Raw genomic sequence first — 27404 nt, 5'->3', positions numbered from 1 at the left:
CACATGAGATTCTGTTTGACATATTGAACGTTTGTTGGAGGAGGAGGATGCAAGTGCGGAGATGTTCGCTCGGCGTTTCTGAGCAAGTCTGGGCAATTGGAGTTTTGGCGGAAATCGGGCGTGATAGTTGGTTGACGTCGATGGGCCCAGCGTTGGCATTTATTGGCTGTAGTACTTGGCTTGCTGACTACCAAAAGACGCAGAGATTTTACAGATATAATAAAAGCGGCCAAGCCCGACCAAGGCTTGCTGCGAACATGTCAATGGTGGAAGAGCACCATGCGAGCGCTAAGAAACCTGAACTTCTCGGCCAAGATGGGTGAACACAAGTCCACAAATCGAATTGCATGTTTTCGTTGAGAAGGGGTCAGTATTTGTTCATAGATGACTATGCCAGCCAGCCTACGTACTTCATTCTTCCAAAGAACCAGAGTACAGTTGCGCACGCAGAGCTTGGCGAGCGACTACGCCCTGCGGCCCTCATGCCGGATCGGCCCAAGTTAGAGTTCATGGGCGACAAATGAACAAAGTACCGCGTCCAAGAATCTTAAACCCTTTGCCAGAGAACTGATATTATAATCAGGTACTCCGCCATGAGATATCGGATGCAATGCTACCCGTAATACATCCAAACTCGTCAGGCCCTCCTTTCTGGATCATTTCGGCTGCACAGTTATTTGAAATCCCGCCACACTCGTGCATGATATACGAACGTCTACATGCTTCTTTTGCATTGCACTTTGTTGTCGAGTCGCAATGAGTGATCGCTGGCCTTCCATAGATGTAAACAATGGCGTTCAAGTCGGGCACTCGCTATTAAAAAAAATGTCCCAGAATAATACTGGGCAGCTTTTGCTCATGATACCTGAATTCCTATAATGTCGCGGCCAAACCTGCCATGGAATGAATGCACGCAATGCAATAGATAAGGTTTATGTCTGCTCTTACTCGACAGCGCTCTCAAATTTCCTGCAGTGACTTTCGCGGACTTCTGAGTGATTTTCTCCTGCCTGTGATGTCGAGACCATCGGAAGAAGTTACGTCGCAAATGAGTCTCTGTTAACTGCCGTTCCTTTGTTTTACTTACACATTACAACTCGGAATCAATTTGATACCAGCCGTCAATCCTTTTGTAAGCGACCATAATTAGTAACCTGGGAAGATAGGCATCGGGGTTTTAAACCGGGAGGCCGTCCGTGGTTCCACAATCCAAACCTTAGAGCCATGCGTTACCATGGAACTAGCTCGGCACAGTGCCGACCGCCTGGGGATCTCCAACAGGGTATCCCTCATTGTCAGGCCCCAAGTCTGCGTTCCTGCGCCAAAAGCCACAGATTAAGTTGCGGAAGCATCTCCAGATTGGCCACTAGTAGAGTGGTTGTGCTCTTCAATGCAACTCAAGCTTCAATCAACCGAGCGAAATAGGCAGGACAATTATGAAGACGAGTATTGCAAATCAAGGAACAATTCTAGGCGAAGCCCTCGCTACAACTCCTGACTCACTAGCAGAAAAGATCATAATGTAGTTGTTGCTGTCGATATCATATCAGACCAGGATCCACCAGAATAGACTTCCTTAGCATTGCAGCACGTGGCGCAGTTAGGATGAACTCCCGTCGGTTGTTCTCTTCTAAAGGTCTTGGTCAGCACTGCTTCATCTATTTGAAGTTCGGCACTTGTTGCGCCTCGTCTCCGTCTCAGAGTATAAGTAACTCAGATTCCACAACTGCTTCAAGTGGCGATCACCTCCTTCAACTCGACCTGGCTTCATCATACAAACTAGTCCACCACACTAGTTGAAATACCGACAGAAATCATGCGCGCCTCTGCAATACTCGCTCTAGGCGTCAGCGCTCTCGCCTGGGTCACCGACGCTACCGGCCTACACCGTCGCCAGGGATCGGCTCCTTATTGCCCGCCTCGGTCAGCAACGCCAGAGGAACAACGAGTCATTTTGGGAGAGTTCATTCAGGCTTTCTACGTGGACAGAAACGCTACCAAGGCCCTGCTCAACCACGTCTCGGAGGACTACATTCAGCATAACCCAAGCGCCCTCTCAGGCCGACAAAACACTTTAGATGTCCTTGGACCTTTCGTATCCCCGAATACCGTCAATAACACGATCATGAATAAGGGCTTCGAGAATAATGTTGCGTTTATTCACTACTGTAAGGGGCTGGCCCCTAGGCTTGTTCAACGTAGAGGTGCCGTCGATTGACTATTCTAAGCTGAAGAAGGAGGAAAGGACTTTACAGGGATAGGCGCCTAGCAGCAGTGATGCAGACCGGGGCTAGGCGGTGTGCTACAGCAGAATAGTGGATCCGGCGGAGCCGGATCTCGGTAGCTGCTCCGGCAAAGCCGGAGATCTCGGCCGGGCTCTAGCCCGTTACATTACCTCCCCGCTCCCCTCCGGCGGCGCGTCCGTGGCGCTAGAGCTGGGTCTCCGTCGTGCTTCATCGCAGGGCCGTAACGTTGTTCGTAAGCCTCCATCGCTTCCGTCCCCTGGAGCGTCTCGATAGGCTCCCAGGTTCTCTCTGCGTATCCTTCCCACTTAACCAGCACTTCACGGCGTCTCCCACGCCCTCGACGCTTCCAGGCGGCGGCGTCGATACTCTCTACATTCCAGGTCTCCTCGCCTTCGTCATCTATAATTGGGGGCGGCTGCTCGTCGTCTAGCGTTTGCCCAGGTAAAGGGTCGTTACCTGCACGCTTCAGGGTATCCACGTGGAAGCGTGGGTATATAGCCGTTGGCACGTTAAGCTCTACCACGTATGGTGAGATAACCTTCGTAACGGTATACTTATGGTGCAACCAATCCAGTTTCTTGCATGGCCTAGGAGACCTGTAGTGGCCCATGTGAAGCCAGACTTTGTCGCCTGCTTCTAGTCTCTCCGTAGGCTGGCGCTTCCTGTTAGCCAGCTCCTCATAGCGTTGCTGCGTTGAGGCAAGGGTCGACCGTGCCATATCCATCACGTCCTGGAGCCTTGTTACCAACTTGCGTGCCAGGTCCTCGCGACGGCCCCCATGGTCTTCTGGGTCTGCCTCTTGAACCCGGACAGGCTCTGGGTGGTATCCGTGTTCTAAGAAGAAGCTGCTCATGCCTATAGCGCTGCTATCGCGGCTGCAGAGCGCTAGTTGAGCTGCTGGGAGGTTATTCGCCCAATCCTTCTGCGAGTAGGTAATGTAATTGCGTAGGTAGGCCTGGATCTCTTGGTTCATCCTTTCTGGGCCGCCATCAGTCTGTGGGTGATAGGCAGTACTGAGCCGCTGTTCTATTCCTAAAAGCTTGCAGAATTGCCGCCAGAAGCGGCTCGTCCAGTTGCTTCCTCTGTCGCTCACGATTGAAGTAGGGACGCCGTGGAAGCGGAAGTGGCAGCTCAGGAATCGTTCAGCGCAGGCTTCAGCTTCCATACTTTCCATAGCTTCAAGGGTTACGCCTTTTCCTAGCCGGTCGATAATTACCCAAAGGTATCGCTCACCCTTATCCGTAAGGGGAAGGTCGGTAATGAAATCCATAGCGAGGTCGCTTCGTATACGCTGCGGTATTGGTAGAGGTTTCAGAAGTCCTTTTCGATGCTCTCTCCAGATGTGGCTTCGCCCGCAGCCATCGCAATTGCGGCAGAAGCGTCGTACTAGCTGTGACTGGCCAGGCCAGTAGAAGCGCCTACTGACTAACGCGAGGGTATTATCTCTACCAGGGTGGCCACTAAGTACTGAGTCGTGGCTGCTTTGAACGATACGAGTACGTAGTGTGTTCGCCTCGCTATCTAGGTCTTCGCTACCTGGTACCCAGATCCGGTCTCTGAATAGTAGTCGGTTGCCATTATCGATCTCACACTCAGCAATCTGGACCTTTAGCTTGAGGCTAGGAGGGAAGCTTCTTTCTCGTTGTTTCACAGCATTATATGCCTGCTGGTAGACTTGGTCTTGCCCTTGGGTCTGGTCCCAGAGTTGCTGTAGTTCCTTATCGTCGGTGAACACAAGCACTGATGGGGCTGCCTCTACGCGTCGTGTACGCGTTGAGGTAAGGGCTACTTCGGGAAGAAGCTGGAGAATCCGGCCTTGTTCGCGCTCGTCCTCTAGAGACGTAGGTACGTCTTGTTCGCGTCTAGAGAGTGCGTCTGGCACTACTGCTTCACTTCCTGGCCGGTACTGTATCTCGAAGTTGTACTGAGACAGCTCCTCTGCCCATCGGCTTTGTCGTTCTGTGAGCCTCTGCTTTGTCATGAAGTACTTCAGGTTCTTATGATCAGATAGAACCTTGAACTTATTGACGCTCTGCAGTTCCGCTCTCCATGCTCGTAGGCAGCTAATAATAGCTAGCATCTCCTTATCGTGGATTGGGTAGTTGAACTGGGCGGCATTCAGCCGCTGCGAGTGGTATGCTACTGCGTGACGTCTCCCATGCTCATCTTCTTGTGACAGTACTCCTCCAAGGGCGAAGCCTGAGCAGTCAGCCTCAACGTAGGTTGTACGCTCAGGGTCTAGTTGATGTAGGATAGGCTTGGCTGCAAAGATCCTCTTAAGCTCCTGGAATGCTACTTCCTGCTCTTTACCCCAGTGGAATAGGACGCCCTTCTTTGTAAGAGATATAAGGGGTCCAGCAATCTCTGAGTATGCTGGGATGAAGATCCGATAGTAGTTTGCAAACCCTAGGAAGCTTCTAACTCCCTTAACCGTCTTTGGCGCAGCCCATTCCTTGATTGCCTTCAGCTTCTCAGGATCGCAGGAGATGCCTACTCCTGCGGTGATAATGAACCCTAGGTACTTGACTGTCTTCACAGAGAACGCACACTTATGAGGGTCTAGCCGGAGCCCTGCAAGAGCAAGCTTCCGTAGTACTAGCTTAACCTTTGCTTCGTGGTCTTGCCGTGAGCCGTTTGAGTAGATCAGTACGTCGTCCATATATGCCGTAGCGAAATCGTCTAGGTACTCTCGAAGCACTCCGTTGATATATCGTTGAAATGTAGCGGGGGCTCCTGTAAGCCCAAAGGGTACAACTAGCCATTCGAATAGCCCATATCTTGTCCTGAAGGCCGTCTTATGCTCCTCTCCTTCAGCAATTCGTATCTTATGGAACGCTGCAACCACATCCAGTTTCGTGAACCACTTAGCAGCACTAACAGTGCGTAGTGTCTCTTGGATTAAGGGGAGAGGGTATCGGTCGCGCTTAGTGAGTTCATTAAGGGCGCGGTAGTCAACACAAAAGCGTATCCCTCCCCCTGGTTTACGTACGAACAGTACTGGTGCTGATGCCTCTGAGCTGCTGGCGCGGATAAAGCCTTTATCCAGTAGGTCTCGTAGGGTCTTACGGAGGACGAGGAGTTCTTCTCGTGACATGCTATAGAGCGGCCCCCATGGTAGTACAGTCTCATTACCACTACTATCCTGTTTGATAGGGATCTTATGGTCGACCCCAGGACGATGTGGTGGAAGGTTGGCGGCTTCGTCAGGTTGGAACAGCTTGTGGAACTCAGCTAGTATAGCTGGCGGAAGGAGGGCCTTTAGATCTGCCTTCTCAGTCTTCTTCGTAAGGGCCTTCTGTATATCTGCTAGGCTGATGGCTCGGACTTCGTATCCTGCAGTTCGTTTGGTGTCTCGTTGTGCTCTCCTATAGAGTGCAGTGAAAGGAGCTCCTGGAAGGAGACGCGCGGCTCTGATCTCCCTTACTCGATCTGGTTCTTCTTCGCCTTTTAAGCGTAGGTCTACGCCACCCCTCCTATGCCGTATCCGTTGTGCAGCGGCATCGTATAGAATACGGTTCCTCTCCATCCAAGGCTTCCCTAGGAACAGGTCGTCACCAAGGCTACGTACGGTATATGCAAAGATCTTCTCATCATAACCACACAGCTCTAGGTTGAAGACAACTACACCTGTTGCTTTTGTAGCGCCTGTAGCGTCGCTAAAGCTGCCTAGCAGCCGCTCAGAGCGGTCTACTACCGGTAGGCGGAGCTTACGGGCGAGGTCGTGGTCGATAAGGGAGTATAGATCGCACCCAGTGTCTACTAGGGCGTCTGCTTGAGTGCCCTTGTGTATGCGGGTAGTGATCACTGCTGATTTGCTGCTCATGTGATGCTTGAACTGCTTCCATTCTGTAATGTCACTAGGCTTGGCCTCTAACGCCCGACTTCGCGTTAGAGTTACTCTTTTCCCGAGCTCTCTTCAGCTTCAGAGCTTCCTAGCTCCTCTATAGCATTACTATCGCTGCTCTCCTCTCGCCTCTTAGCTTTCTCAACCTTCTTGACCTTCTTAGGCCCTGAACGTCTTGGCTTAGGGCACCGTGTAGCAATATGGCCGATCTTATTGCAGTTATAGCATTTACGGTTATCTTTCTGGGGCCTTATGTTGTCTTCTGATGAGGAAGAGTCGCTGCGGTAGCGCTGTGACTTTGCGGCTCTTCTGGGCTCCTTAGTCCGGCTGACTCCAGCCATGAGGGTGTCCCCATCGGCATCTCGGTATCGTCGTCGTTCGTGACGTTCCTGGTAGGTCCTACTATCTAGCCCTGACCCTATTATCATAAGGACCCGGGCGTATTCTGGGTAGGTTTTCGGGGGATCGATTACACTAATTAGACGGTCCCGCAGAGTGGAGTTCAGGGCTCCTTTCAGATAGTTGATTCTGACTGCGTCTGCCCAGTGTCCTCCTCCACCTTCTGCTAACTCCTTCTCAAACTTTGGGAGGAATGTAGCAAAGCTTTCGTTTTCCTTCTGTCGGATAGTACGTAGCCTATCCAGTGCCCTGGCTTCTGCATTGGGATCTCCATAGCGAGTCTCAAGGTATTGCATAAACTGATCGGAGGATTCCGCTCCATCTGCTCCGCCTTGAGCGTAGTAGGGTGACGCCATGGTTTGAGCTGTGCCTTCCAGCCTTGCGTAGATGTATGCGAATATATCGGCATCACAGTCGAAAGCTTCCCTATCTCTTCGTATCTTTCCCTTCATCTCTAGGAACCAACGTTGGAAATCTTTACGTATGCCGCTAAACTTTGGTGGGTTTGGTATTTGATGTTTCCTCCGCCCTCTAGCTGCCATCGTTATACCGTCGCTCGTTGCCTGTATAGTTGTATCGGCTGTGGACGGGGTCGTTACGCTGCTCGCAAGCGGCGTAGGGGTTGCTCTATCCGTTGACATAAGCCCATTCAGAGCTGTCAAGAGCTGCGTCATCTGGGCCGTCTGCTGGGCCATCTGGTCCTGAAGAGGACGGACGCTTGCGTTGACCGCTTCGTTGATCCGGCGATCAATCTCAGCATTCATCGCGTCGTTTACGCTACCCTCTGGCGGATCCATCGTGCCGCTCTCGTGAGGTTCCATATAGCGTCTTCTCGTTGCGCTACCCTCTAGCGAATCGTCGTGTCGCTCTCGTGAGGTTCCGTATAGCGTCTTCTCGTTTGCACTACCCTCTAGCGAATCGTCATATCGCTCTCGTGAGGTTTCGTATAGCGTCTTTTGTTGTCGAGCTTAGAATATGTAAGGGGCTGGCCCCTAGGCTTGTTCAACGTAGAGGTGCCGTCGATTGACTATTCTAAGCTGAAGAAGGAGGAAAGGACTTTACAGGGATAGGCGCCTAGCAGCAGTGATGCAGACCGGGGCTAGGCGGTGTGCTACAGCAGAATAGTGGATCCGGCGGAGCCGGATCTCGGTAGCTGCTCCGGCAAAGCCGGAGATCTCGGCCGGGCTCTAGCCCGTTACAACTACCGAATGGATGTTGTAGGAGGCGGCCAGCCATTTGCCGTTGTCGATGTCTTCAGGTTCGACGGCACCTGCATCATGGAGCACTGGGATGTGGCACAGCAACGCCCTGCCAACGCGACCAACCCTCTAGCGATGTTCTGAGCGACATAAAGAATGGCGTATATCATAGCGTTTGAATTGATTGTTTTCAGATATCGGTTTCCGAGGTGATTCTTGCGATGACTCTTTCTTCGTTGCCTTGTCTGGATCTCACTGGGATGCATGACAACTTACCCAAAGCCTTCAGGTGTAGCAGATGTCCGCGACGAAGGTATACGAAGAGGGTGTATGCGGCACTGGCAGCTGCAACCGCTGTAACGGAAAGAAGAGACGGCCATCGGAACTGTTCGGGTCGGAAGAAAGCGATGGTCGAGGCATACGACAACAGCTCGAAGGCGTTCTGCCAAGCTGCTTCCACCGAAGAAAAAGCACCACGATTCTCTGCCTCGACGTCCTGCATTATACTCGTCAGCTTGCGAACGCTGTGGCATATGTTACGCTTTTGCAGCACTCACTTCTTGCACGATTATTTGAGTGCAGAGGTCAAACCCTCTCAGTCCTACACGGCTGAGAGTAGTTCCTCCAACCAGGCCAGTCGCTGAAAGCCAAGGCTGATCCTGGTATGCCCAGAAGATTGCGGTTCCCATTGCCAACATGGATACTTGCCAACTGCTCATCCACAAGCCCGCCCTCACAGGACCGATCAACTCCATCAGCCACGGCGCAACCCAGGTGGCCAGGACTTCGAAGGCTACGCTTAAAGTTCGCGCAATGCCAATTTCGGCAGCGGAATATCCAGTGGAGAGCAAGTAGGTGACCATCTGACCGCCGAAGCTCAATACCGTCAGATAGAGCAAAGCACCAGCGAAAGATGGCAGGAACGCGCGATGACGAACGTAGAGTCTCATGTCATCCCCGGACTTCTTCGCGACGAACTTCAAGCGTTGACCCAAGCCGTTTAGTCGGCCAAATGAAGCTCGAGGAAGTCCTCTGGCGGTCATATCGGGTGAGTGGCCATCACACTTATTCGCCTGTAGTGCTGGAACCTCGTAGTACACACGCGCGATGGCGTGGTATTCAATAATCACGGAACAGACGTTCATGGTGAAGTTGAAAATGATGGCAGTTTCGGTCGATATGCCGTCGATCAGGGCGATGGAAAGGGGCCCGAGGAGCTTGCAGAGCAGATCGATGCGGCGCATTTGCGCATTCATTGTTCGAAGCGAAGAGGTATGATTGTCGGCCACAACAACAACCTGGATGACAGTCAATCATACTTCAGTCTGGCATGAGCCCATACTACAATGCGTGGTTACACATACCCAGTCTTTCTCAACCGAAACTTGGTTCATGATGGAGCACAGCTTTTCGATGCAAGCGAAGAATGAAGTGAGAACCAGCAGACCAACGTCCACACTCTTACCACACAGAAGTTTGGTCTTCATCAAATAAAATAAGACACATGAAGCCGCTACGACCAGACGTTGAAAGACTGCACGGTGTTAACAGGTTCAGCCCGTCTAATGTAAGGGGATAGACAGACCAATTGACACGCGGACGACATTGAGACGGTTACCAGTATCGATGTACTGCCCAATGGCCGAGGCTAAGAGAATTGCTGACAGCCCACGAGTGAGTGCATACACTGACATGGGCATCAATGTCCCTGGAAAGATCTTTGCCAGGTAAAGCACGGCTCCAAATTCAAAGACGCGAGAGTTCCAAGTGGACAGGAAGTGCGACACGTATAGACGGCGAGTGATGCGAGGAGAGACTCCATCCCTCGTGCTGTTCTGTATGGGATATGAGTTGAGAAGAGGTGCCCGCTCATTAGAGCCAACACCCTCTTCGCTGCTGGCAACTTGCGGTCTTGCCATGGCTGAAAATGGAGACAGGCTGGTGATAGACGGAGGATTGGGCGAATGGGATGGCTCTTCAACGAAGACAAGTGCTTGCACTCATGTAGAAAAAATCGGAGATGGGTTTGCTGCAAACGGGGGGCGTTGCAATGCTCAAGGCAGAGGCTGATCCGGCGTAACAGGATTGGCCACAGCCAGCTCACCGATGTTTCCGAGGGAAGTGCTCAACATTTCTAGTATCCATGGGAGCGATTGCGTGGTAACGAGGAGGGTGCCGGGATTGAGAATGATCTCTTCTTCTTTTGATGGCTGGACCCATTTCTACCGACCAAAGTCAGGCCAGTTGTAGACAGACCGTTGGTTCAACTCGCCAAAACTTGCCTCGATCGTGACCAGTCTTTCCCACAACCATGCAGGCTGATCCGCTAGTGCGACCAGGGTCTCAAAAAACGGAGGTTTATGGAGAACCGAGAGCCAGATGTTCTTTGTAATCGGCGGACGGAACCTCCGCTTATATAACATTTTCACCCAATGAGACGATGGTTGTTGGGCCCATCGGAGCCTGCTGGCCTCCGTTTCCTAACGCGACGTCCACAATTATGGGTATCGGAAACCGAAGGCCTTGAAGAGTTTAGTCGGCCGAGCAGTCTACTCCGTGTCGATATTGAATAGGTACTGATCAACAGACATACGCGATTGACCGCTGCTCGTAAGCTTCATGCCTAGATTTAGCGGCCCAGACCAGCGCCCTTACAGATTTGATAGCATTGCTTCAAATTCTTGAAGCCTAGTTTTGGGGCATTTCCTTTGTTTGTGTCAATTCGAATACCCAACGTGAAGCCATCACGGAGTTATCACTAAAGCCATTCGGTTCAGCTGTTGAGGTGATCGAAAATGAACAATGCAGTAATCAAATAGTTACCAATAATCATCCAAGTTGCAATCTTGGCGATGTGCTTAAAGCAGTGATTGGACGCCAAATCGGTGGTTGCATACCGGCCTTGTCGAGACCAAACACTTTCAAACGCCACAATGATACCATCTGTCAGCTGGAGGAGGATCGTGGCATAATTCGAAGTACAACTAATTTCATTGAGCCTCTGCCCCGTCCCCGCAATACTTCTCGTGGTGTTTGGTCCACTACACCCCGCGACGACATCTTGACTACGTAGAGCAAGTCTTTGAAAATACAAACGATCTTTGAGTTTCAAGCTGACTTCAGGTTCAGCTGTTGCTTCAGTCGTAGACTTCACTTTCGGACTAGCGGCCTACCGCTGTGAGCTTTCTCACCGACGACCATGCCATCCTTGCGCAACATCAATAAGAGAGAAGAGGCCTCAAAGCCAGACACCGGTAAATATGGAATAGAACCATTCATGGGAGCTCCGGACTACGCAGGCGTAGTCTGCTGTCCCGTATACGCCGTGATAGGGGTTGCATGGGGCATTGTGCGTCAAATCAGGAAACGAAAGCACCAAAAGGAAAACGAGAAGGCAGATACAGGATTTGCAGTTGATCATCCCGGTGTTGCAGCTGATGTCGAAGCCAGAAAGAAACGAAGAAGCGAGAGGGATATGACACCAGACAGCAGAGGAGCAGGGGGGGACGAGCCCGCCCAGGACGACTCATGGATTCAAGGGTGATCCGAAGAATCCTCGAGTGTGCGGCCCAGAATGTCCGGCTTACGGGAAGGACTAATCTGCTGCCCATCAAGAATCTGACCCCGATCGGCCAGCGAGTCCTGGGATGTTGGCATTCTGACTAATTCTTAAAGAATCGGGAGGTTATACTGAAGTAAATTCATATTTGCTCAGTAAATTGTTTGAATGAAAGAAACCTCTTAGACTAACATTCTACAGGCTAAGTTTCTGGCATTCAGCTCCCGTTCTCGCTTTGCTATCAGACATACAGGATTAAAGACCATATGAAGCTCCGACTGCTGTACTCCCATCATCTAGGCATTGGCCAACCTCATCCAAAGGACTGTCTGACGCATGTTTTCTCTCTCTTGTGATTCACTGAGTGGAGCAGAGATTCCATGTTGCTGGGGTGTTTGTGTCTTGCTCGGGTCAAGGTCATGCCGACTTTTCCATTCGAATTAGCAACGCCGGCATCATGAAAGACTGGAAGTGTTGACAGTTTGAAAGAACGACGATCTGTACACGCGTTTTCAACTTACCAGAGTGGGCATGTGGAAGATTTGGTGATTAGCCATGGATCAACGCATGCTGGGTGAAACTCGTGCCCGCAAGGAAGCACGCGCACGTCGTCGTGGGCGGAAAAGTCTTCCGTACAAATACTGCAGCTCTTCGTCTCGCCATCTGTCCTGGTCGGAATTTTAGACGCAGCTTTCTGTATCTCAATATCAGAAGTCAAGTGTTCCACGGCTCCCAATCTAATCACCGGAATCGTGTCTAACATCGCCCGAGTAATTCCGTGCATCCTAGTTTGAGCTGTCTGGCCCTCAGAACCGTTTCGCGGGCCGTATCTCTCGGGATGACGATACGCCTTGATGGCACCAACGCAGACAAAGATGATGAAGAAGCCGACTATCGCGCCCCAAATGCTGCAAAGAACAGTGATGACGAGAGTGTTTTGCTTATCTTTCTCTCTCAGGTGCCGTTTGATTGAGGCCCCCAAACGATTCGCAGCCCCCATTCGATCGTTACAGATGTTGAAGATGTTGAGGGTATCTAAGGCGTCGAAAGCCATGAATACAACTAGATAATAGAACACCATCGTCAAAACCTGGCTCGAAACTCGGCACGACTCTCGTTACAAAATTTGCTTATGAGGTATGGGTTCTGATTTGCGGCTCAGAAGTGAGGTGAGTGAGGAAGGCGCGTCAAGTGCGGCCCCATAGCACACACCAGCACAAACACAACTTCACCAATCTACTTTTATACGTGCTATGAAATTGACCGGTACTTGACACGCCACTGACGACGGATATAGGCAGTTACCTGCCGTTCTCATGTCCGTGTGTTGCATCCTAATTACCCACCCTACGTAGGCTCATTGGAAACCATAGATGGCAGGCTCCGAATTAGCAGCACCACGACCTGTGTAATAATCCTCCACTTGATGGTTCCACCCGGCCTTTGTGGTTGCCGAGAGCATGCGTCAATTCTCCTAGTTGTGTCAGTAGGGTGCGGAGCCTCCGTCCCTCCGTGTAGGGGTCAGGGTCCGGCTAAAACTGCCCATCCCGATCGCCCCGTTCCAATCCATGTCTCTCAGTAACCACGTCCAGGAAGATTGAAAGCTCGACTTGATATAAACTTGCATTCTTTGGTGCTTTTAACAAGGCCATTCTGTGAAAGAACCTTTCAAACCGAACCTCAGAGCAATTCGAAAAGACAACAACACGATGGCAAAGATACCTGCTCTCTGGACTCGTATTGCCTCTGGTGATCGCCTTCGCCGGTCTTCTCAGGCGGTATCGGTTCTCGGCGGCCGCGCTTACGTCTTTGGGGGCGAGCTTGTTCCCAGAGAGCCAGTCGACAACCAGGTTGACGTCGTCGAGCTGAAAGATCCTCAAGGTAGCGACCCAGACCTCTGTCTTCTCACTTATGCTGTTGTGATCATATCTGATTAGAAATCCTGTGTGATATTTAGGGTCAGCAGATATTCGTACGATTCCGGTTCCTTCTACAGCCCCTTCTCCGCGCGTTGGGTCCCCAAGCGCTGTCCTGAACGATGCGCTATACATCTTCTCCGGCCGTGGTGGTCTCGCGATGGAACCCATCGAGGAGAATGGATGCGTTTGGCGTTACATCCCATCCACAAACACATGGGACTTGATCGAGCCCGCCGGAGACAAGTCTGCCACCTTTCCTGCTGGACGCAGCTACCACTCCATTGCGTCTGATGGTGTTGACAATGTTTATGTCCATGCTGGCTGCCCGGAAAAGGGACGTATGGCTGATCTCTGGCGTTTCACTCTGACGTCTAAGAGCTGGACCCAGCTTCCTGACGCACCGCCGCCAGCGCGTGGAGGACCCTCAATCACGTACCACGACGGCAAGCTCTATCGGATGAACGGGTTTGATGGAAAGACCGAGCAGGGCGGGTCCGTAGACATCTTTGACTGTCCTTCTCAGACTTGGACTACGGTTGCCTTCGCTCCGGACGGTATCAGTGCTCCTGAATCCCGTAGTGTCTCGGCCTTGGTCACCGTAAGGGTCCAAGAGAAGACCCACATTGTCACTATGTTCGGAGAGCGGGACCCAAGCTCCCTTGGCCATGCCGGAGCCGGGAAGATGTTGGCTGATGTTTGGGCATTTGATGTAGAGGAACAGACGTGGGCAAAGGTCGAAACGCAAGGTGATCATCCTGATCCCAGAGGATGGTTCGATGCCGACGTTGCACAGAACTCCGTCATCGTTCATGGTGGGCTGGCGGAGGATAACTCGAGACTTGGCGATTTGTGGGAGCTGAAATTTGTCTAGGTCGGAGTCACAATTGTTTTGCGGGCCAACCCTCCATCCAGCTCACTTAGCAAGGGAATAGTAGATACCGAGTATACCTCCTTCATGCTCTCTCGCCCTTGACGTCAAAAATGACCTCGCCTTCTCCCCAGATTCCCCAGATCATCCCCAGACCACCCCCCACAGGTCAAACCAGCCCCCCACATCGCTTACTGCCCGACAAAAGCCAAACAGACAAGCAACCCTTGATTGGGGACCCTTCTGGGGATTTAAAAGGGCAGCTGGACTGTTTGCATGACGACCGTATGACATCCATGAAACGATATTACCCAAATGGGCAAATCAAGAACAGCTTTTCGGAGCATGTGTTCGTCCAGTCTTGTTGCCGAGGATGCTGGAGGACGGTATATCGAAGGAGATAAGTATGCACCAACACGGATCTAATGACATATACGAAACATCCTATGACTGGAATAACTCAAATTGAGGGGGAGATCAAATTTAGACTCTCGGAAGCTGAGCGGTGGGCCAGGCCTTGCGGGGTAAGGGCGCGATGTTGAATTCAGCGTCTGTGTGGATGCATCTCTTTGTCTTCCTTTCATCTGATTGTTCTGCAAAGCCACTCTGGGCAGAGCCACCAAGCCGTGTGGCGACAGTAGCACTATACCTAATCTCAGGCACAGTCGCCACGGCAATTAGTAACGATCCAGAAAGTATCCGCTTAACCTTTTTCTTCGTGGTGCATAGACTCGCCGTCCAGTCAGGACACATGTTTCGGTTATCATAGCGCCATGGTCTGTGTTAACTCTAGATTGGGCGTAGTAGCACCAAGGCCCTCGAAGCCATTAAACTTTTTTGAAGTCAATTTCCCCCGATAAATTCATCTGGCCTCCCCTCTCCCGACCCTGCATTCCATAGACATAGTACTACACTACACAACAACAATGGATTCACAAAGAAATCAAAGAATGGCACCACCCCCGGCGACTCACGATCCACGATTATCTAACGGCTCCAGCCTCTTCGAACCATCCTGGGCCCGTGATGCTGACAAGAGTGACAAAAATGACCAGCATCACTTTCAGACTGACAGGTTTCGGAAACACAACAGCTCATCGACTGAGATCCAGAAACTGAAGCAGGTCGAGACTTCACGATCCACCTTTGACTTTGACGAGCAGGCACAAGCCAGAGACGCGGCTCTTTACAGAAATGGCCAACTTATCCTACAACCCGCGCCAACGAAGGATCCGCGAGATCCCCTCAATCTCCCTATCTCTCGCAAGCTCCTAGGAACCTTCTGCCTCTGCTGTTTCGGTGCATTGGCTGCGGCTGCTGAGCTGATCCTGGGTGCTATGCTCCCAGTGTTTGCTGTGGAGTACGCTGGTCTCGATCCGAAGATTCTCAAAGACTTGACGTCTAACGGAGGCCTCCCCGCCGGGACTGATCCTCTGAAGATTCTCTCCAGCTTCCCTGGGGCACCTCCAATTTTCCACGTCTATCTCTTGGCATCCCTTCCCGTGTTGGTTATCGGACTCTCCAACCTTTTCCTTGTACCGCTGGCCATTTCAGTCGGCCGTCGGCCGGTGGTACTCATTACCGGTGTTCTCGCCATCATCGGTGCCTTGTGGGCTGGAGCCAGTCGATCTCTGCCATCGCACTTACTGGCTCGTTGCTTGCAAGCTCTGGGCGCTGGTACTGTCGAAAGTTTGATCCCTTTCATCATCCAGGATATGGTCTTCGTCCATCAACGTAACGCTTGGATCTCCGGTATTTTCGCGGCCCAGGGTCTGATCATCATCGTCCTTGGAATCGCGGCTCCGTACATGATTATCAACCTCAGTTGGAGATGGATGTATTTCATCACCGCGATGGGCGCTGCCGTCTTCCTCGTTGGTGTCTATTTCTTCATGCCCGAGACGAGGTGGGACCGCACACGTGCCGAAATGAGTAAGACGGAAATTCATCACGAACTAAATCAGCAACGTCAAAGCTGACTCTATTTTAGATGGCGTCCCCCGGGATGAGACCGGGCACTTGCGTGAGCCTAGAACGTTTCGGTACAACATCGCCATGTTCCACGGCAAGATGGAGTGGCGCAAGGGCTTTAACGCCTTCGTTGACACCCTTCGTACGTTCTTTTACCCTCAGATTTTCTTCATTACTATGCTCAACAGTGTAATGATTGCATGCGCCTTTGCGGCTGGATACACCGTCGCTCCCGCTCTTCTGACAGCACCGTGGTCGTAAGTCATTGAACATGTCATTACATTTATGTCACGACTAACGAATCTTCTAGATGGGATTTTATGAACCTTGGACTTTGCCTCCTCCCTATCCTTGTCGCAGCCGTCGCAGTCGCATTGGTGACTGGCAAAGCTGCTGACTGGATGGCCAACCGCCTCGCAATGAAGCGCGGTGTGAGAGAGCCCGAGAACCAGCTCATCAATCTCATCATCCCGACTCTCGCTGGCATTATCGGAGCCGTCATTTTCGGTCTGGCCGGCTCAAATCAGGCGAACTACTCCTGGGTCACGTTCCTGACAGGCTTGGGCTTGATGGCTTTTGGCTTCTTGGGTGCCAACTCCATCGGCGCAGTTTACGTTTTGGAATGTTACCCCCATCTTGCTGGCCCTGCGTTGGTCAACATCGCCTCTTTCAGGGCTTTGTTGGCCTTTGCACTGTCATTCAAGATCTCTGATTGGGTTGTCGAAATGGGATACTTCCATTCGATGATGATCTATACCGGGCTGATCGCCGCGTTCGCTGTATTCATTCCAGTGGTTTACTTTTTCGGACCAGCGTGGAGGAGGCGATGGCCGGCGACTCACTTTGGCGACAAGTAGTGGCACAAGCTTGGAACTCATGACGTATGATCACGACTAAAACTCTTCTTTTTGTCTACATATTTAGTTTATGCTGGTACAAGCAAGCATTGGACAGTTAATTGATTTGATGTACTTCAAGTTTGGCCTACTTCCTACTACGTATGACTTTGATCGGCATCTTTGACCTTGATAACTTGGTGGGCGCCGTTCCCCGCTGCTGGGCTCGATTTCGTCACATGAATCACCCATAGCCTGCCCACCTTGAAAGGCCGAGGCTCAAGTCTGTTGAAACCATCCCGTCGGGGTATTGACGTGGGTACGAACATACCCCAGACTGCTCTCCATATTCCCCAAATCTTTTCCAAAAGCTTTTCATTGGCTCGCAAGGGGATTGACAAGGAATTCAACTCGGTTGCATCGCTGCACCCCGCAAAAGGGTGTGCGACGTCATGCACCACCCAACGGAATGCTGGGGTGTCAATCCTTCTTTGTGGCTGTCATCTGCATTCAGCTCTTTCATGACCCATCCATGAGGATGATCTCCGACTCCCAACAGGACTATAGCACAAAATGAGACAGGACTAGTTTTGTCAGGTCGTCGGCCTGCTGCTTCCGGGACCTGAATAGCTCCAAGTAAGGCTTTTCTCGACCAACTGAACCGACCAGCACGTCATCGCAGCCACTGACAAGTTGAGAGTATGTTTTTTCAGTGAACTCTTGGACAGGCATTCCCATAGATCGGCCTCGCTCTTGGCCCATGTAGTCGTGTAACTCAGCTGCCAAAGTTAGTCGCGCGTGGAGGTAAGGAACCCTTGCCTTGCACTCACTCTGAACAACGGGTGGCCAAATCTCAATAATCTTAGTGCTGGAACCCCTCGATTGCTCTCGAAGGCTGTAGACGTAAGAGTGAAGCGCAGCTTTAGACGCCGAGTATGCCGGTAGGGTGGCAGCGGGAATGATGGCGAGGTGAGTTCCGGTAAATATCAATCCGGTGGGAAATTTCTTCTCTTGGAGTTTTGGGAGGAACTTGATGGAAATGTCGACAACACTTAGGAAGTTGGTGTTGACCTCGTTGCGAAATGCGTCCAGGTCCACACTACTGGGTCGGGAAAGCCTGATCTGGCTCTGTACGCCGGAGTTGATGAACACACAATCCAGTTCAGGGAACTTTCGACAAACTCTGACTTCATTAGTTCGGCGGTCTAACCCGCTACAGTAATGTTAGAGAACTTACTCGTTCACGAAGTTATCCAACCCGGCTCGGTCTGTTGTATCAAAGCAGATCGAGTCTGCCCTGGATGGCCCATGCTTCTGGACAAACGCATCAAGTCTTTCTTGGCGACGACCGACTGCAATCACTTTGATGCCCTCCTGAACAAGCTTGTCCGCCATGGCCGCGCCAATACCGGAAGTGGCACCCACCAGGAGAACTTGCTTGTAAGGAAACGACATACTGCAGGGATAGGATTTATCTTGGGGAATATGGCTGTAGTGTTATGCCGATGCCAAGAGATTCGTTCATTCTGCAAGGGAAATAAATAATAATGGATATTTCGCTTTTAACTACCGCGACGGCTGAGTACTCTACAGCCATTAACTCCGGGTCGCGAGCCGGCTTCCACTTGCGCTGCTTCGGAGTTGGGCCCGGGGAAGTAAGCGAGAATCGGGCTTACACCTGCTACAGTGCATAAAGCCGAGTGGCGTTTCCCACCACCAGGGGCTCGTAAACTATATCCTTTTCACTTACGATAAGTCGGATACTAGTCGCGTTGTATTGAAAGGAATACTTTGCTCTTTCACAAGTGATAGACACCCTAGAAAACGTTTGTGTATGACCGAATAAAACTCAAAACACATAGCATCGTAAGATGAAGTCTACCTCGGTATCTCAAGTGGCTTTTCTAGTTGTGACTCAAATCTACATGCAGCCAGTAGCCATAGAGATGTCGATTATGTCTCCACAAGCCCAACCCAATCTTCTTCGCTTTCAACCTTTTTTCCATACTTTCATACGGCAGGTTATCGTCTGTGGGCGCACTTTTTTGACTGCTGTTTGATTCTGACGGGAAAATGTGTGAAAGGCCAGGAAAGCCTGAGCTGGAGAGACCCCTATGGCCAAAATACATGTATGAAGACGAAACCTGAGGGACTTTTCGAACATCCGCTTCAACCAACAGTTAGTCCATGCTTCTCAAGCACGTTTCTCAGCAACCTCAAACATGTCGGGTGATAAAAGTCGCGATGTCTGTTAAACAACTCCACAGCCAACTTTTCGCTGACCGACAACAACCCCTCAAACCTGGTACATCACATCAGCTATCACGGGAGAAACTTCACTGCAATGAGAAAGCTTACAGTGGCTTGACGAATTTCATACGGCCGGTCTGGCTAAGAACCTCTTCGGTCTGCTTCAAGACACTTTCGTCGCCTGCTCGCAGTGCAACACGAAGAAAGCGGCTAACGACCTCCAGATTCCCTGAGGATAGTAAACCATACTGTGAACCCAGTGCGTGGCTGAACTGTTTGGGGATAGGACTGGAACTTTCAATCAGAAGGTCGAGAAAGACTAATAATTGTCCAACCGTCCAGCCCTCAACATCCTTAGACGAGGGCGTAAAGGCGCTTTCGTTCGAACTAAGCATCTTCCACTTGTCGCATAATTCAATGCAATCTCTGTAGAGGCTGGAGTCGAAGATCGGCTTTGGCGGTGCACCAGGCTTGTGATACCAGGTTTCCCAGTCAACTGCGTGAAGGGCAACTGCGGCGGGGATGTCCTGGGAGAAGAACTCCAGAATGCAATTCTTGAATTGCTCAGAGTTGACGCTCTTACCGAAGAAAGTCTTGAAGTACTAAAGCCATCATTAGTATCTCGTACAATTGCAGAACCAACAATCGCTTACGTGAGGAACAAATTTGTGCCACTTCTCCCTCCCCACCTGCTGCTCCAGAAAACACAAAAAGGTGTAGCCTTTCTCGTAGGAGATCTTTGACATGATGTCGTCAGGCCTCTTTCCTTGAAATTCTAGAACGAGACTTGTGAAGACGCTTTCGTTCCCGCCATAAGCATCAATGTTGTAGAGCAGATCTTGCCATCCTACGATGGCTTCAAGCTGGACTGCCTCTTCCCCGCGGAGGTCTCGCAGGATGCAACGCTCTATGTAGACCGTCCATCCTTCGTTCAGCCAGAAGTGCTCCCAGGCGTCATTGGTGACAAGGTTTCCGCTGTAGCTGTGAGCGAACTCATGGGCCACGACTCCAATGTTCTCACGGTCGCCCGAGACAACAGTGGCGCTGTAGAAGTTGAAAACTGGGTTTTCCATGCCTCCTAAGTGAAACGATTTCGGCAGGACAACGAGATTGTAAAGCGGCCATGGGTACTCGAAGATGAGATTCTGCAGTCAAAAATAAACGAAGTCAGTCATCGAAGCGAGGTCTCGATAAGCCAGCTATCCTACCTCAGCAGACTTAATTATGGCTTGCAAATCGGGTTTGAACTCCGCCTTGCAGGCCTCGAGATCGCCAGGCGCACAGTAAACATAGCTCTTAGGACCAATCTTCTCTCCCGCAAGATTCCTAAGAGATGCTCATCAGCTGTATTCCATAGTCGGTCGGAGTAACACACATACCCGCTAGCCACCGCGAACAGATAATTAGAGATTGGAATCTCCTGTTTGAACTTGTAGGTCTTGAGCTCTAGGGGCTCCTGGATGGGAGGGAAGATTGGGTCATTTTCAGGAGTACCACTCGCGACAACTGGTAAGATGGACCGAATAGTCATGTCGAAAGTTGTCTTGATAGATGGAGTGTCCTGGCATGGGAACATGGAGCGTGCGTGAACTGGCTCTCCCTGGGAGACTTCACCAAGTTAGCGGCGGATGAGCTGATAACAACAGCCAATCGTCTCTTTTGGGGACTTACACATGAATGGATATTTCTTATCATCTGTTTGAGAAGCCTTGAACCACTGAAGGCCAGTTGTATCCGTTGTTGTTTCGAAGTCAATCTACCAGGGTGTACTCAGCAACAGAATTCCACGCTAGTTCATGAGTCAGAGCTCACGGCAAGTTTGAAAGCCTCTCCATTTTCGTAGGCGCGATCGAGGCAGATACGAAGGGGGCTGCCATTGGCGTCTTTTGGGGCTTTCAAGTCCCAAGAAACTCGGGTGCCATTGATGGTAGCTTTTTTTACGATTAGGTAGCTGGTATCAAGAATGATTTCAGTCAGACTCGCCAGTCTTGACTCGAACGTAACGATTGTTGACCCGACAAGCACGGTTCGCTCGAAGTCAATCGTCACATCGATTTCGGTATGCTTTGTGACAACTTCCTTGAAGTTGGAGTTGGTGTTCACATCCACGGCCGCTGATGGCTGATGTTGACACATGGTGCCGTTTCTGGCCGACTGAGTCTCGCGACGAAGGGAAGTAGGATCAAGTGAAGACTAATGGCTCTGCGGTGCAATCGCAAATTCAAAAACGATTTTCATTTCAACAGAAAACAATGTCGAGGAAATGTGCCTAGAAATGGGAATGTTTAGACTCTTCTCTGGGACGCTTCACGAGCCTGTGTCGCATCTCAACGATGTGCCCCGCCCGATTGATGCCCCTCATTTCTGTCGTTCATAATTTCCTATTTGGGTAATTCTGCCATCCGCCACGATCCTTGCTTTAGCGCGCTCAGAAACCAGGTATCGCTCGGTGATTGAGACTGATTGGTGGCCGAAAGAGCGCATTTCGATTTGGTCACGAGTCACGACGACACGAGAGTGGAGGTGTTTTTGAAATGGGTATTCTCGATTTCTGCGATGTTGCCGGATCCATGTTCTGATTGTCCTGAGGTGCCCACTTAAAGCACGATTTGCGAATACTGTCTGGTGAGCTATGCTGTCGCCTTGCTCTGACGCCACAATTTCTGCGCCTCTTGGAGATACGATCCATACAACTTGATAGCGTTGATACTGTTGGGGTCGTTAGTAAGGCGAAACGGACTGTGCAAATCGACAGTACTTACTAGTTGTTCTTGTCCAGCTTCTCTGTAGTCCACCGAAAACGATTAGCAAATATTCGACTCTGGAAGAATAACAAAACGCACCGTTGATGGTGTGAGCGCCGTCAGTGGGTCGTCCAACGGGAAGCAAAAGCACGTTCTTCTGAAGAATTTGCTTGAAGTCCAATGCAATGGGAATGCTGGTCCAGAATTAGCTTGCGGTAAACGACCCTGCACAATGCCTCCTTACCTTCCGCCTTCGCATGTGAGGACTGGATCAACACCCCATACGTTCTGAGTAGCCTGGATTGCGGCTTGGTAGTTCCAGTGGTCGGCGCTCTCGTAGAACCAGTCACTTTGGTCGGCACAGTTGATATCCAACTCGTTCTTGCTTCCGAGACTCTCAAACTTCTCTCGAATATGCTTCTGGACAAGCTTGTCGATATCCTGTGACTTCATGTTGGGAACTGTCCTGATGCTGAACTTGCCAACAAGCTTCGCAGGAATCGAAGTCACAGCTCCTGCACCAGGCGTCGCGTTTTCGATCCTGTGAAGACTGAGGGATGGCTTCTTCCATCTAGGCGCTTGTTAATTTCACGTCAAAAGTTAGGCCCAGCGGATGATAAGTACCTCGCGATCAAAGCGTCTGCCTGAGTCTTGTGAAGGCTTCTGGCGCCCGTTCCCCCGAGCAAGGAATCGTCTGAGATGTTTAGCTTGTTGTAGCTGTCATACTCTTCTTTCGTCACGGCTTGCACCGTGTCGTAGATACCCGGCACAAGAATCTTGCCGTTCGAATCCACGAGTGAGGACATGATGTTGACCATATCGGTCATCGGCTCCGAGATCTGACCACCAAAGCCACCACTATGAGCGTCTCTCTCGGCGCCGGTGATGGTCAGCAGGTAGAAGATGATTCCTCTCAAGCCTTGAGGGATGCTCAGCTGCTCATCGCTGACCCAAACGACATCAGTGATGCAGACCACATCAATGTCTTTGAAGAAGTTTTGCGCTTCTTCCTCCAAGGCTTTGCGCAGACCAAAGGACCCGTTCTCCTCCATACCCTCGAAACAGAAGACAAGGTTCGCCGGAACTTCGACTCCCGCCTTTTGAAAGGACTCAATCATGTTGAGCCATCCTATCAGCGGGCCCTTGTCGTCGGAAGTGCCTCGGCCACATAACCGACCATTCTCCTCAATCGTAAGAACCCAGGGGTCATATTTCCAACCATCTTCGAGAGCAGCAGGCTGAACATCGTAGTGGGAGTAGACGAGGACGGTCGGCTTCTGGGAATCGTTACCATATCGACCCAAAACGAGAGGGGGCAACTCGAGATCCGGTTTGTCTTGCTGTTTCCCTAAAGGCTTCAGTGTGACCTCCACTCCTAGATCTCTCATCTTTGAAGCAATCCATTCGCTCATCTAATAGTCTTGTCAATTTAATTCATCTTGAGAGACAGATATACTACCTACTATGAAAACATCTTCTCTTCGTTCCGCGTAAGCAGATACCGAAGGGATCTTAACTGCTTCTTCCAGTCCTTTTCATCGTCGGTGAGTTGATGTGAACTTCGAACTATTGGAACTTGCATTAAACAAAAATCACTTACTTTCGATGAAAGAAGTCTCTAACTCGTCAACCCTAATGGCTGTTAGTTCTGCGACTTCAAGATCACCTCAAAGTCCTCAAGGGGAAACCCACTTCGCGTAGAAGCCATGAAGGCCATCGCCTGCAGCATCAGCCTTTGCAGCCATAGTCAACGTCGGTCTCTGCGGCAAGACGATGGGGTATTCAGCTGATGTTGGTGTGAGAGCAACCTCGAAAATCTCCTCGACCGCGATCAGTCACGACGCCAATTTTGACGCGAAAGGAGGGGTTGATGACGGATTCCAGGCTGCTCATCTCATGCGACCCCACGCTAAGCGAGATCGGATAAGATCTTTCGCAGGGGTGCATTTCTCTTATCAGATCGGACCCCACTGAAAAAGATCTACCCGAATAGGCAGTCTTTTACGAAGAGGAGGCAGCTGCGAAGCGCTTCACAGGAAGCAAGGCATTAAATGCGAAGAGAACTTGTTGGCAACTTGATTGAATGACTGCATGTCTCCAATTCAATCAGGCTTTTTTTTGCTCGATTCCACCAAATTCATCATTTTGCTTTATCTCCAAATTCCTTCCCATGGCATTACACCCGAAGGTTCTCGTCATTGGCTCGCCCGAAGGGGTCGTTCCTGACACTGTTTGGGAAGACTTCTGCACACGATACATTGTTCACCAATATGACTTTTCAACTACGAAAGACTTTCATGAGTCTCTGAAAGGTGGTACTTGCCACGACATTTCGGGGATCATGAGAATCGGTCTCAACGTCCCCACCGGGATCGAGAAAGTTGGCAACGGCTGGACCAGACGCGCACTGCAATACTTCCCCAGGTCGCTGAAGTTGATCGTCAACTTTGGTCATGGATTTGAGGAAGAAGACGTTCCAGGGCTCAATGCTCGAGGCATCGAATTCTTCAACACGACAGGCGGTAGCGAAGCAACTGCTGTCGTCGCAACCTACCTCATCATCTCCGTCTTTCGTCAGCTAAACCGATACGAGCGCATGCTTCGGAACGACGAGTTTCTTCCAGCACTGAGGCACTCTGCCCAGACAGCCGTAGATCCTTACGGCAGAAAGCTGGGCATCATTGGCATGGGCTCAATCGGACAGACTGTTGCACGCCAGGCTGCAGCATTAGGCATGGAGATCCACTGCATTGACAGGCCGAATCTTAGGAAGCTTCTTGAGACTGTTCAACATGAAGATGGATATATAAGGGGCCTCATTCCGCCTGTGGCACTTCACAAGGATCTGCAAGCGCTGATCGCCGTCGTTGACTGCCTGGTCTTGACATGCTCTTACTCTGCGGCCACCCATCACCTACTGTCGGAAGAAGCCTTTTCGAATATGAAGAAGGGCATGAGGATTGTGAATGTGGCAAGAGGAAAGTGTATCGATGAGGATGCTATGTGTGACGCCATCGAGAGCGGGGTCATTGCCAGCGTTGGACTTGACGTTCATTACAACGAGTAAGTCGCCTTCTCTTGTTTTCACAAATGCCCAGTGCTGATTATCGGCATGAAAAGACCCAAAATCAGTTCAAGGTTGCTCAAGTATGATTGCGTCACTTTGCTACCTCACCTGGGAGGATTGACACACGATTCTATGAAGGTTGGTATATTTCACTCCTGACTGCTCAGTCCATAGCTAATATGGGTGTAAACATTTAGAACCATGCGTTGATTGCCATGAAAAGGGTAGACGACTTCTTCTCGACTACTATAACGTCATGACGGAATTAGAAAGACTTTTAAAGGGGGTGTTCATGTTCGACGTCATGATAAAATTTAGATTTAGATCAGGAAAACTCCCCCAGTAACGGAAGTTGGAGGTGTTATCCTAAAAGATTGTGAAAGTAAATGGAATTTGATACATTTTGACAAATGCTCAGTTCTACCTGTACGCGGTATTGGGGAACACGTATTCCCATCTCCTATAATTTCCCAATTCATGCCCGTGTTCGGTCGCAATTGGGCTCGCGTACTTAGGGAAACAATCCATACAAATGAGTTCACCGCTTGAAAACATTTGGTGTATCATTACTCTGTTTATCTTACGTCCAAATATCATCCAGCACGTTTCTAGGCTGGATATAAAAGCTCATCAATGTAGTATATAGTTCTCTCATCCAAGTTCCAGCCAATTACTGTTCCTCGACAACATATCCCCACTCATGATCAACCTGTCCGTAGATAATGTCTTCCAGCCAAGCCTTGATAGCCGACGAGTATTTCGCATGAGGAATTTTATGACCATCATCAGTAACAGTCATCGGAAGGTTAATATCCCGGTCATTGTAGTGAATCAGTGACACTGGGGTAACGAACATCTAAATCAAGACCAGTCAGCAAAGTATTCCTGACACCAATGCGTTCCACCAATAGACCAAGGGCAAACTTACCGCGGTACCGGTGACGAAAGCTTCAACAATTCTTCCCTCAGCATGTGCCTCCACAATCTCGTCCATGCTGAATGGCCTCTCGACAACCTCCAAGGGATCCAAGCTCGTGTGTTTCCCTGAAGCCTCCTGCGTCAAGCGCTCTCTCGCAATCTCCAGCGCACTCCTTCTCGTGATACCGTCCAGAATGACTCCCGTGTCAAGCGAACTGGTCACAAGTTCGATGCCCTGGCCATCCTTCTTCTCCCAAACGACGAAGAAGTTGCTCGCACCAGCCTCCGTGACCAACCTGTCTTCCCCAAAAAGCCACAACGTCTGCGAGCAGCCCTTAGCCTTCGCGGCAGCGTGCAACACCATCGACGGTCCATAGCTGGCGCCCACCTTTGCAGATCCAAAACCACCGGGCCACGCACGGATGTGCTCCGGGCTGCTCGCGAGAAGCTTGATGCCAGGGTGCGGCAGACGCGATGCCTGCGGGAACAGAACTGCAAAGAGGAAGAACAGGGCTTCGGGCGGCTGGTTGATGCCAAGAGCGGAACCGCTGCCGATCATGGCGGGGCGGAGGTAGATATTTGAGCCCTGGTCGGGGAGCCAGCGGCGGCATTCGACAGAGATGTATGCGGTAATGATATCGAGGAGGCCCTGGGGGTCGAAGGAGGGGAGACCGACTCGTGCGTTGGACTTGACCATGCGGGCGCAGTTAAGTTGGGGCCGGAAGAGGCGGAGTTTGTTGTCGTAGCCGCGGTAGGCTTTCATGCCCTCCTGTACCCTCACTTGTTAGAATTCGAAGTCTTTTAAAAGCATGTCGCAAGTTCAGCCACAAGTTTAACTGACGAAAGATTCTGTCGCGTAGTGCAAAACGCTGGCCGTTGGCTCTAGCGCGATCTTGCCATACGGGCTCATGACTGGTGTCCCCCAACCTGTCTCCATCGACCAAGGCACTTGAACCATATGCGCTGCTGTGCAGTTCTGACCGATACGAACGGGGTCATCGACGGCGGGGACAGGGCGCTGATCCGTCTCGGGGACGAGAGTCTTCACCATTGCTGAGGCGTCGAGTTCTCCCCATTGTTGCTTCTGGGCAACTTCGCTCGCCGCCGGCGCGGTTGTGCCGTGTGTCGTGGTTGTCGCGCTGGGGCTCATGGTGATGGTGATGCCAAATTTTTGGAAGGTTGACCGACAGAACTCGATGTGACGGTGGGCATAGGTGATGTTAAAGGTGTGCTGCCGATGATGATAAAGCAACCTTCAGCAACACAATATGCAGAAGATTAGTCTCGTCGGAAGTGAATCCGAAAGTAGAAAGCCCATGTCAGAGGCGGAACATTCGCAATTGCAAGCGCAAGCGTCCAAAATTTCGTGATTGGCATGATCCCGAGGCCCTCGTGGGCTGCCTACCGGGATGAATTTACCCAAACGGGCAAAGGAGAACGAGGGCGCTAACAAAATCCACAACGAATGGGCCGTCACCGGACGTAGCGCGACAAGTGGAAATAGTGGAGTCTGCCTCGGCCGGCGCCGGGTCCTTTCGGTGTCGAATTTTGCAGAAAAATCGGTCATCGACGGGGTTGCCGAGC

The 27404-nt window shown here is 51.0% G+C and overlaps 9 protein-coding genes across 9 annotated transcripts; 4 read left to right on the top strand and 5 right to left on the bottom strand.

The window, feature by feature from the left end:
* Nucleotides 1–1816: 1816 nt before the first annotated feature.
* Nucleotides 1817–2218, top strand: CGGC5_v006614 (uncharacterized protein; the record flags this gene model as incomplete). The annotated part of the gene is made up of 1 exon (XM_032031384.2): nt 1817–2218. One exon carries the CDS (start codon nt 1817–1819, stop codon nt 2216–2218), a length of 402 nt encoding a protein of 133 aa, XP_031889135.2.
* A 173-nt stretch (nt 2219–2391) lies between these two features.
* Nucleotides 2392–9607, bottom strand: CGGC5_v006613 (Transposon Tf2-6 polyprotein; the record flags this gene model as incomplete). The annotated part of the gene is made up of 7 exons (XM_066151715.1): nt 2392–6103; nt 6145–7442; nt 7695–7759; nt 7965–8184; nt 8246–8986; nt 9053–9222; nt 9274–9607. The coding sequence occupies 7 exons, from the start codon at nt 9605–9607 to the stop codon at nt 2392–2394; spliced, it is 6540 nt and encodes a 2179-aa protein (XP_066008992.1).
* A 3349-nt stretch (nt 9608–12956) lies between these two features.
* Nucleotides 12957–14037, top strand: NSP5-1 (Nitrile-specifier protein 5; the record flags this gene model as incomplete). The annotated part of the gene is made up of 2 exons (XM_066151714.1): nt 12957–13128; nt 13205–14037. The coding sequence occupies 2 exons, from the start codon at nt 12957–12959 to the stop codon at nt 14035–14037; spliced, it is 1005 nt and encodes a 334-aa protein (XP_066008991.1).
* A 947-nt stretch (nt 14038–14984) lies between these two features.
* CGGC5_v006611 (putative MFS-type transporter) lies at nt 14985–16862 on the top strand (the record flags this gene model as incomplete). The annotated part of the gene is made up of 3 exons (XM_032031381.1): nt 14985–15966; nt 16025–16262; nt 16316–16862. 3 exons carry the CDS (start codon nt 14985–14987, stop codon nt 16860–16862), a joined length of 1767 nt encoding a protein of 588 aa, XP_031889138.1.
* A 540-nt stretch (nt 16863–17402) lies between these two features.
* dltE-3 (putative oxidoreductase DltE) lies at nt 17403–18296 on the bottom strand (the record flags this gene model as incomplete). Its single annotated transcript, XM_032031380.1, has 3 exons — nt 17403–17620; nt 17672–18024; nt 18079–18296. 3 exons carry the CDS (start codon nt 18294–18296, stop codon nt 17403–17405), a joined length of 789 nt encoding a protein of 262 aa, XP_031889139.1.
* Nucleotides 18297–19010: 714 nt separating this feature from the next.
* Nucleotides 19011–21227, bottom strand: CGGC5_v006609 (Leucine aminopeptidase 2; the record flags this gene model as incomplete). The annotated part of the gene is made up of 7 exons (XM_032031379.1): nt 19011–19143; nt 19200–19693; nt 19745–20236; nt 20300–20417; nt 20471–20699; nt 20763–20847; nt 20904–21227. The coding sequence occupies 7 exons, from the start codon at nt 21225–21227 to the stop codon at nt 19011–19013; spliced, it is 1875 nt and encodes a 624-aa protein (XP_031889140.1).
* Nucleotides 21228–21721: 494 nt separating this feature from the next.
* Nucleotides 21722–23580, bottom strand: dug1-1 (Cys-Gly metallodipeptidase dug1; the record flags this gene model as incomplete). Its single annotated transcript, XM_032031377.1, has 8 exons — nt 21722–21800; nt 21854–21875; nt 21935–22029; nt 22080–22406; nt 22460–23247; nt 23299–23366; nt 23436–23467; nt 23528–23580. The coding sequence occupies 8 exons, from the start codon at nt 23578–23580 to the stop codon at nt 21722–21724; spliced, it is 1464 nt and encodes a 487-aa protein (XP_031889338.1).
* A 425-nt stretch (nt 23581–24005) lies between these two features.
* CGGC5_v006607 (putative 2-hydroxyacid dehydrogenase) lies at nt 24006–25162 on the top strand (the record flags this gene model as incomplete). Its single annotated transcript, XM_032031376.2, has 3 exons — nt 24006–24898; nt 24956–25040; nt 25100–25162. The coding sequence occupies 3 exons, from the start codon at nt 24006–24008 to the stop codon at nt 25160–25162; spliced, it is 1041 nt and encodes a 346-aa protein (XP_031889337.2).
* Nucleotides 25163–25572: 410 nt separating this feature from the next.
* CGGC5_v006606 (Branched-chain-amino-acid aminotransferase) lies at nt 25573–26970 on the bottom strand (the record flags this gene model as incomplete). Its single annotated transcript, XM_032031375.1, has 3 exons — nt 25573–25758; nt 25831–26589; nt 26662–26970. The coding sequence occupies 3 exons, from the start codon at nt 26968–26970 to the stop codon at nt 25573–25575; spliced, it is 1254 nt and encodes a 417-aa protein (XP_031889344.1).
* Between the last annotated feature and the right edge of the window lie 434 nt (nt 26971–27404).

The sequence above is a fragment of the Colletotrichum fructicola genome (genome assembly GCF_000319635.2).
Source record: "Colletotrichum fructicola Nara gc5 chromosome Unknown KSG_Nara_v1_contig03, whole genome shotgun sequence".
NCBI classification, from domain to species: domain Eukaryota; kingdom Fungi; phylum Ascomycota; class Sordariomycetes; order Glomerellales; family Glomerellaceae; genus Colletotrichum; species Colletotrichum fructicola.
The sequence above is the reverse complement of the archived record's forward strand: the minus strand, read 5'-3'. Positions and strand labels throughout refer to the sequence as shown.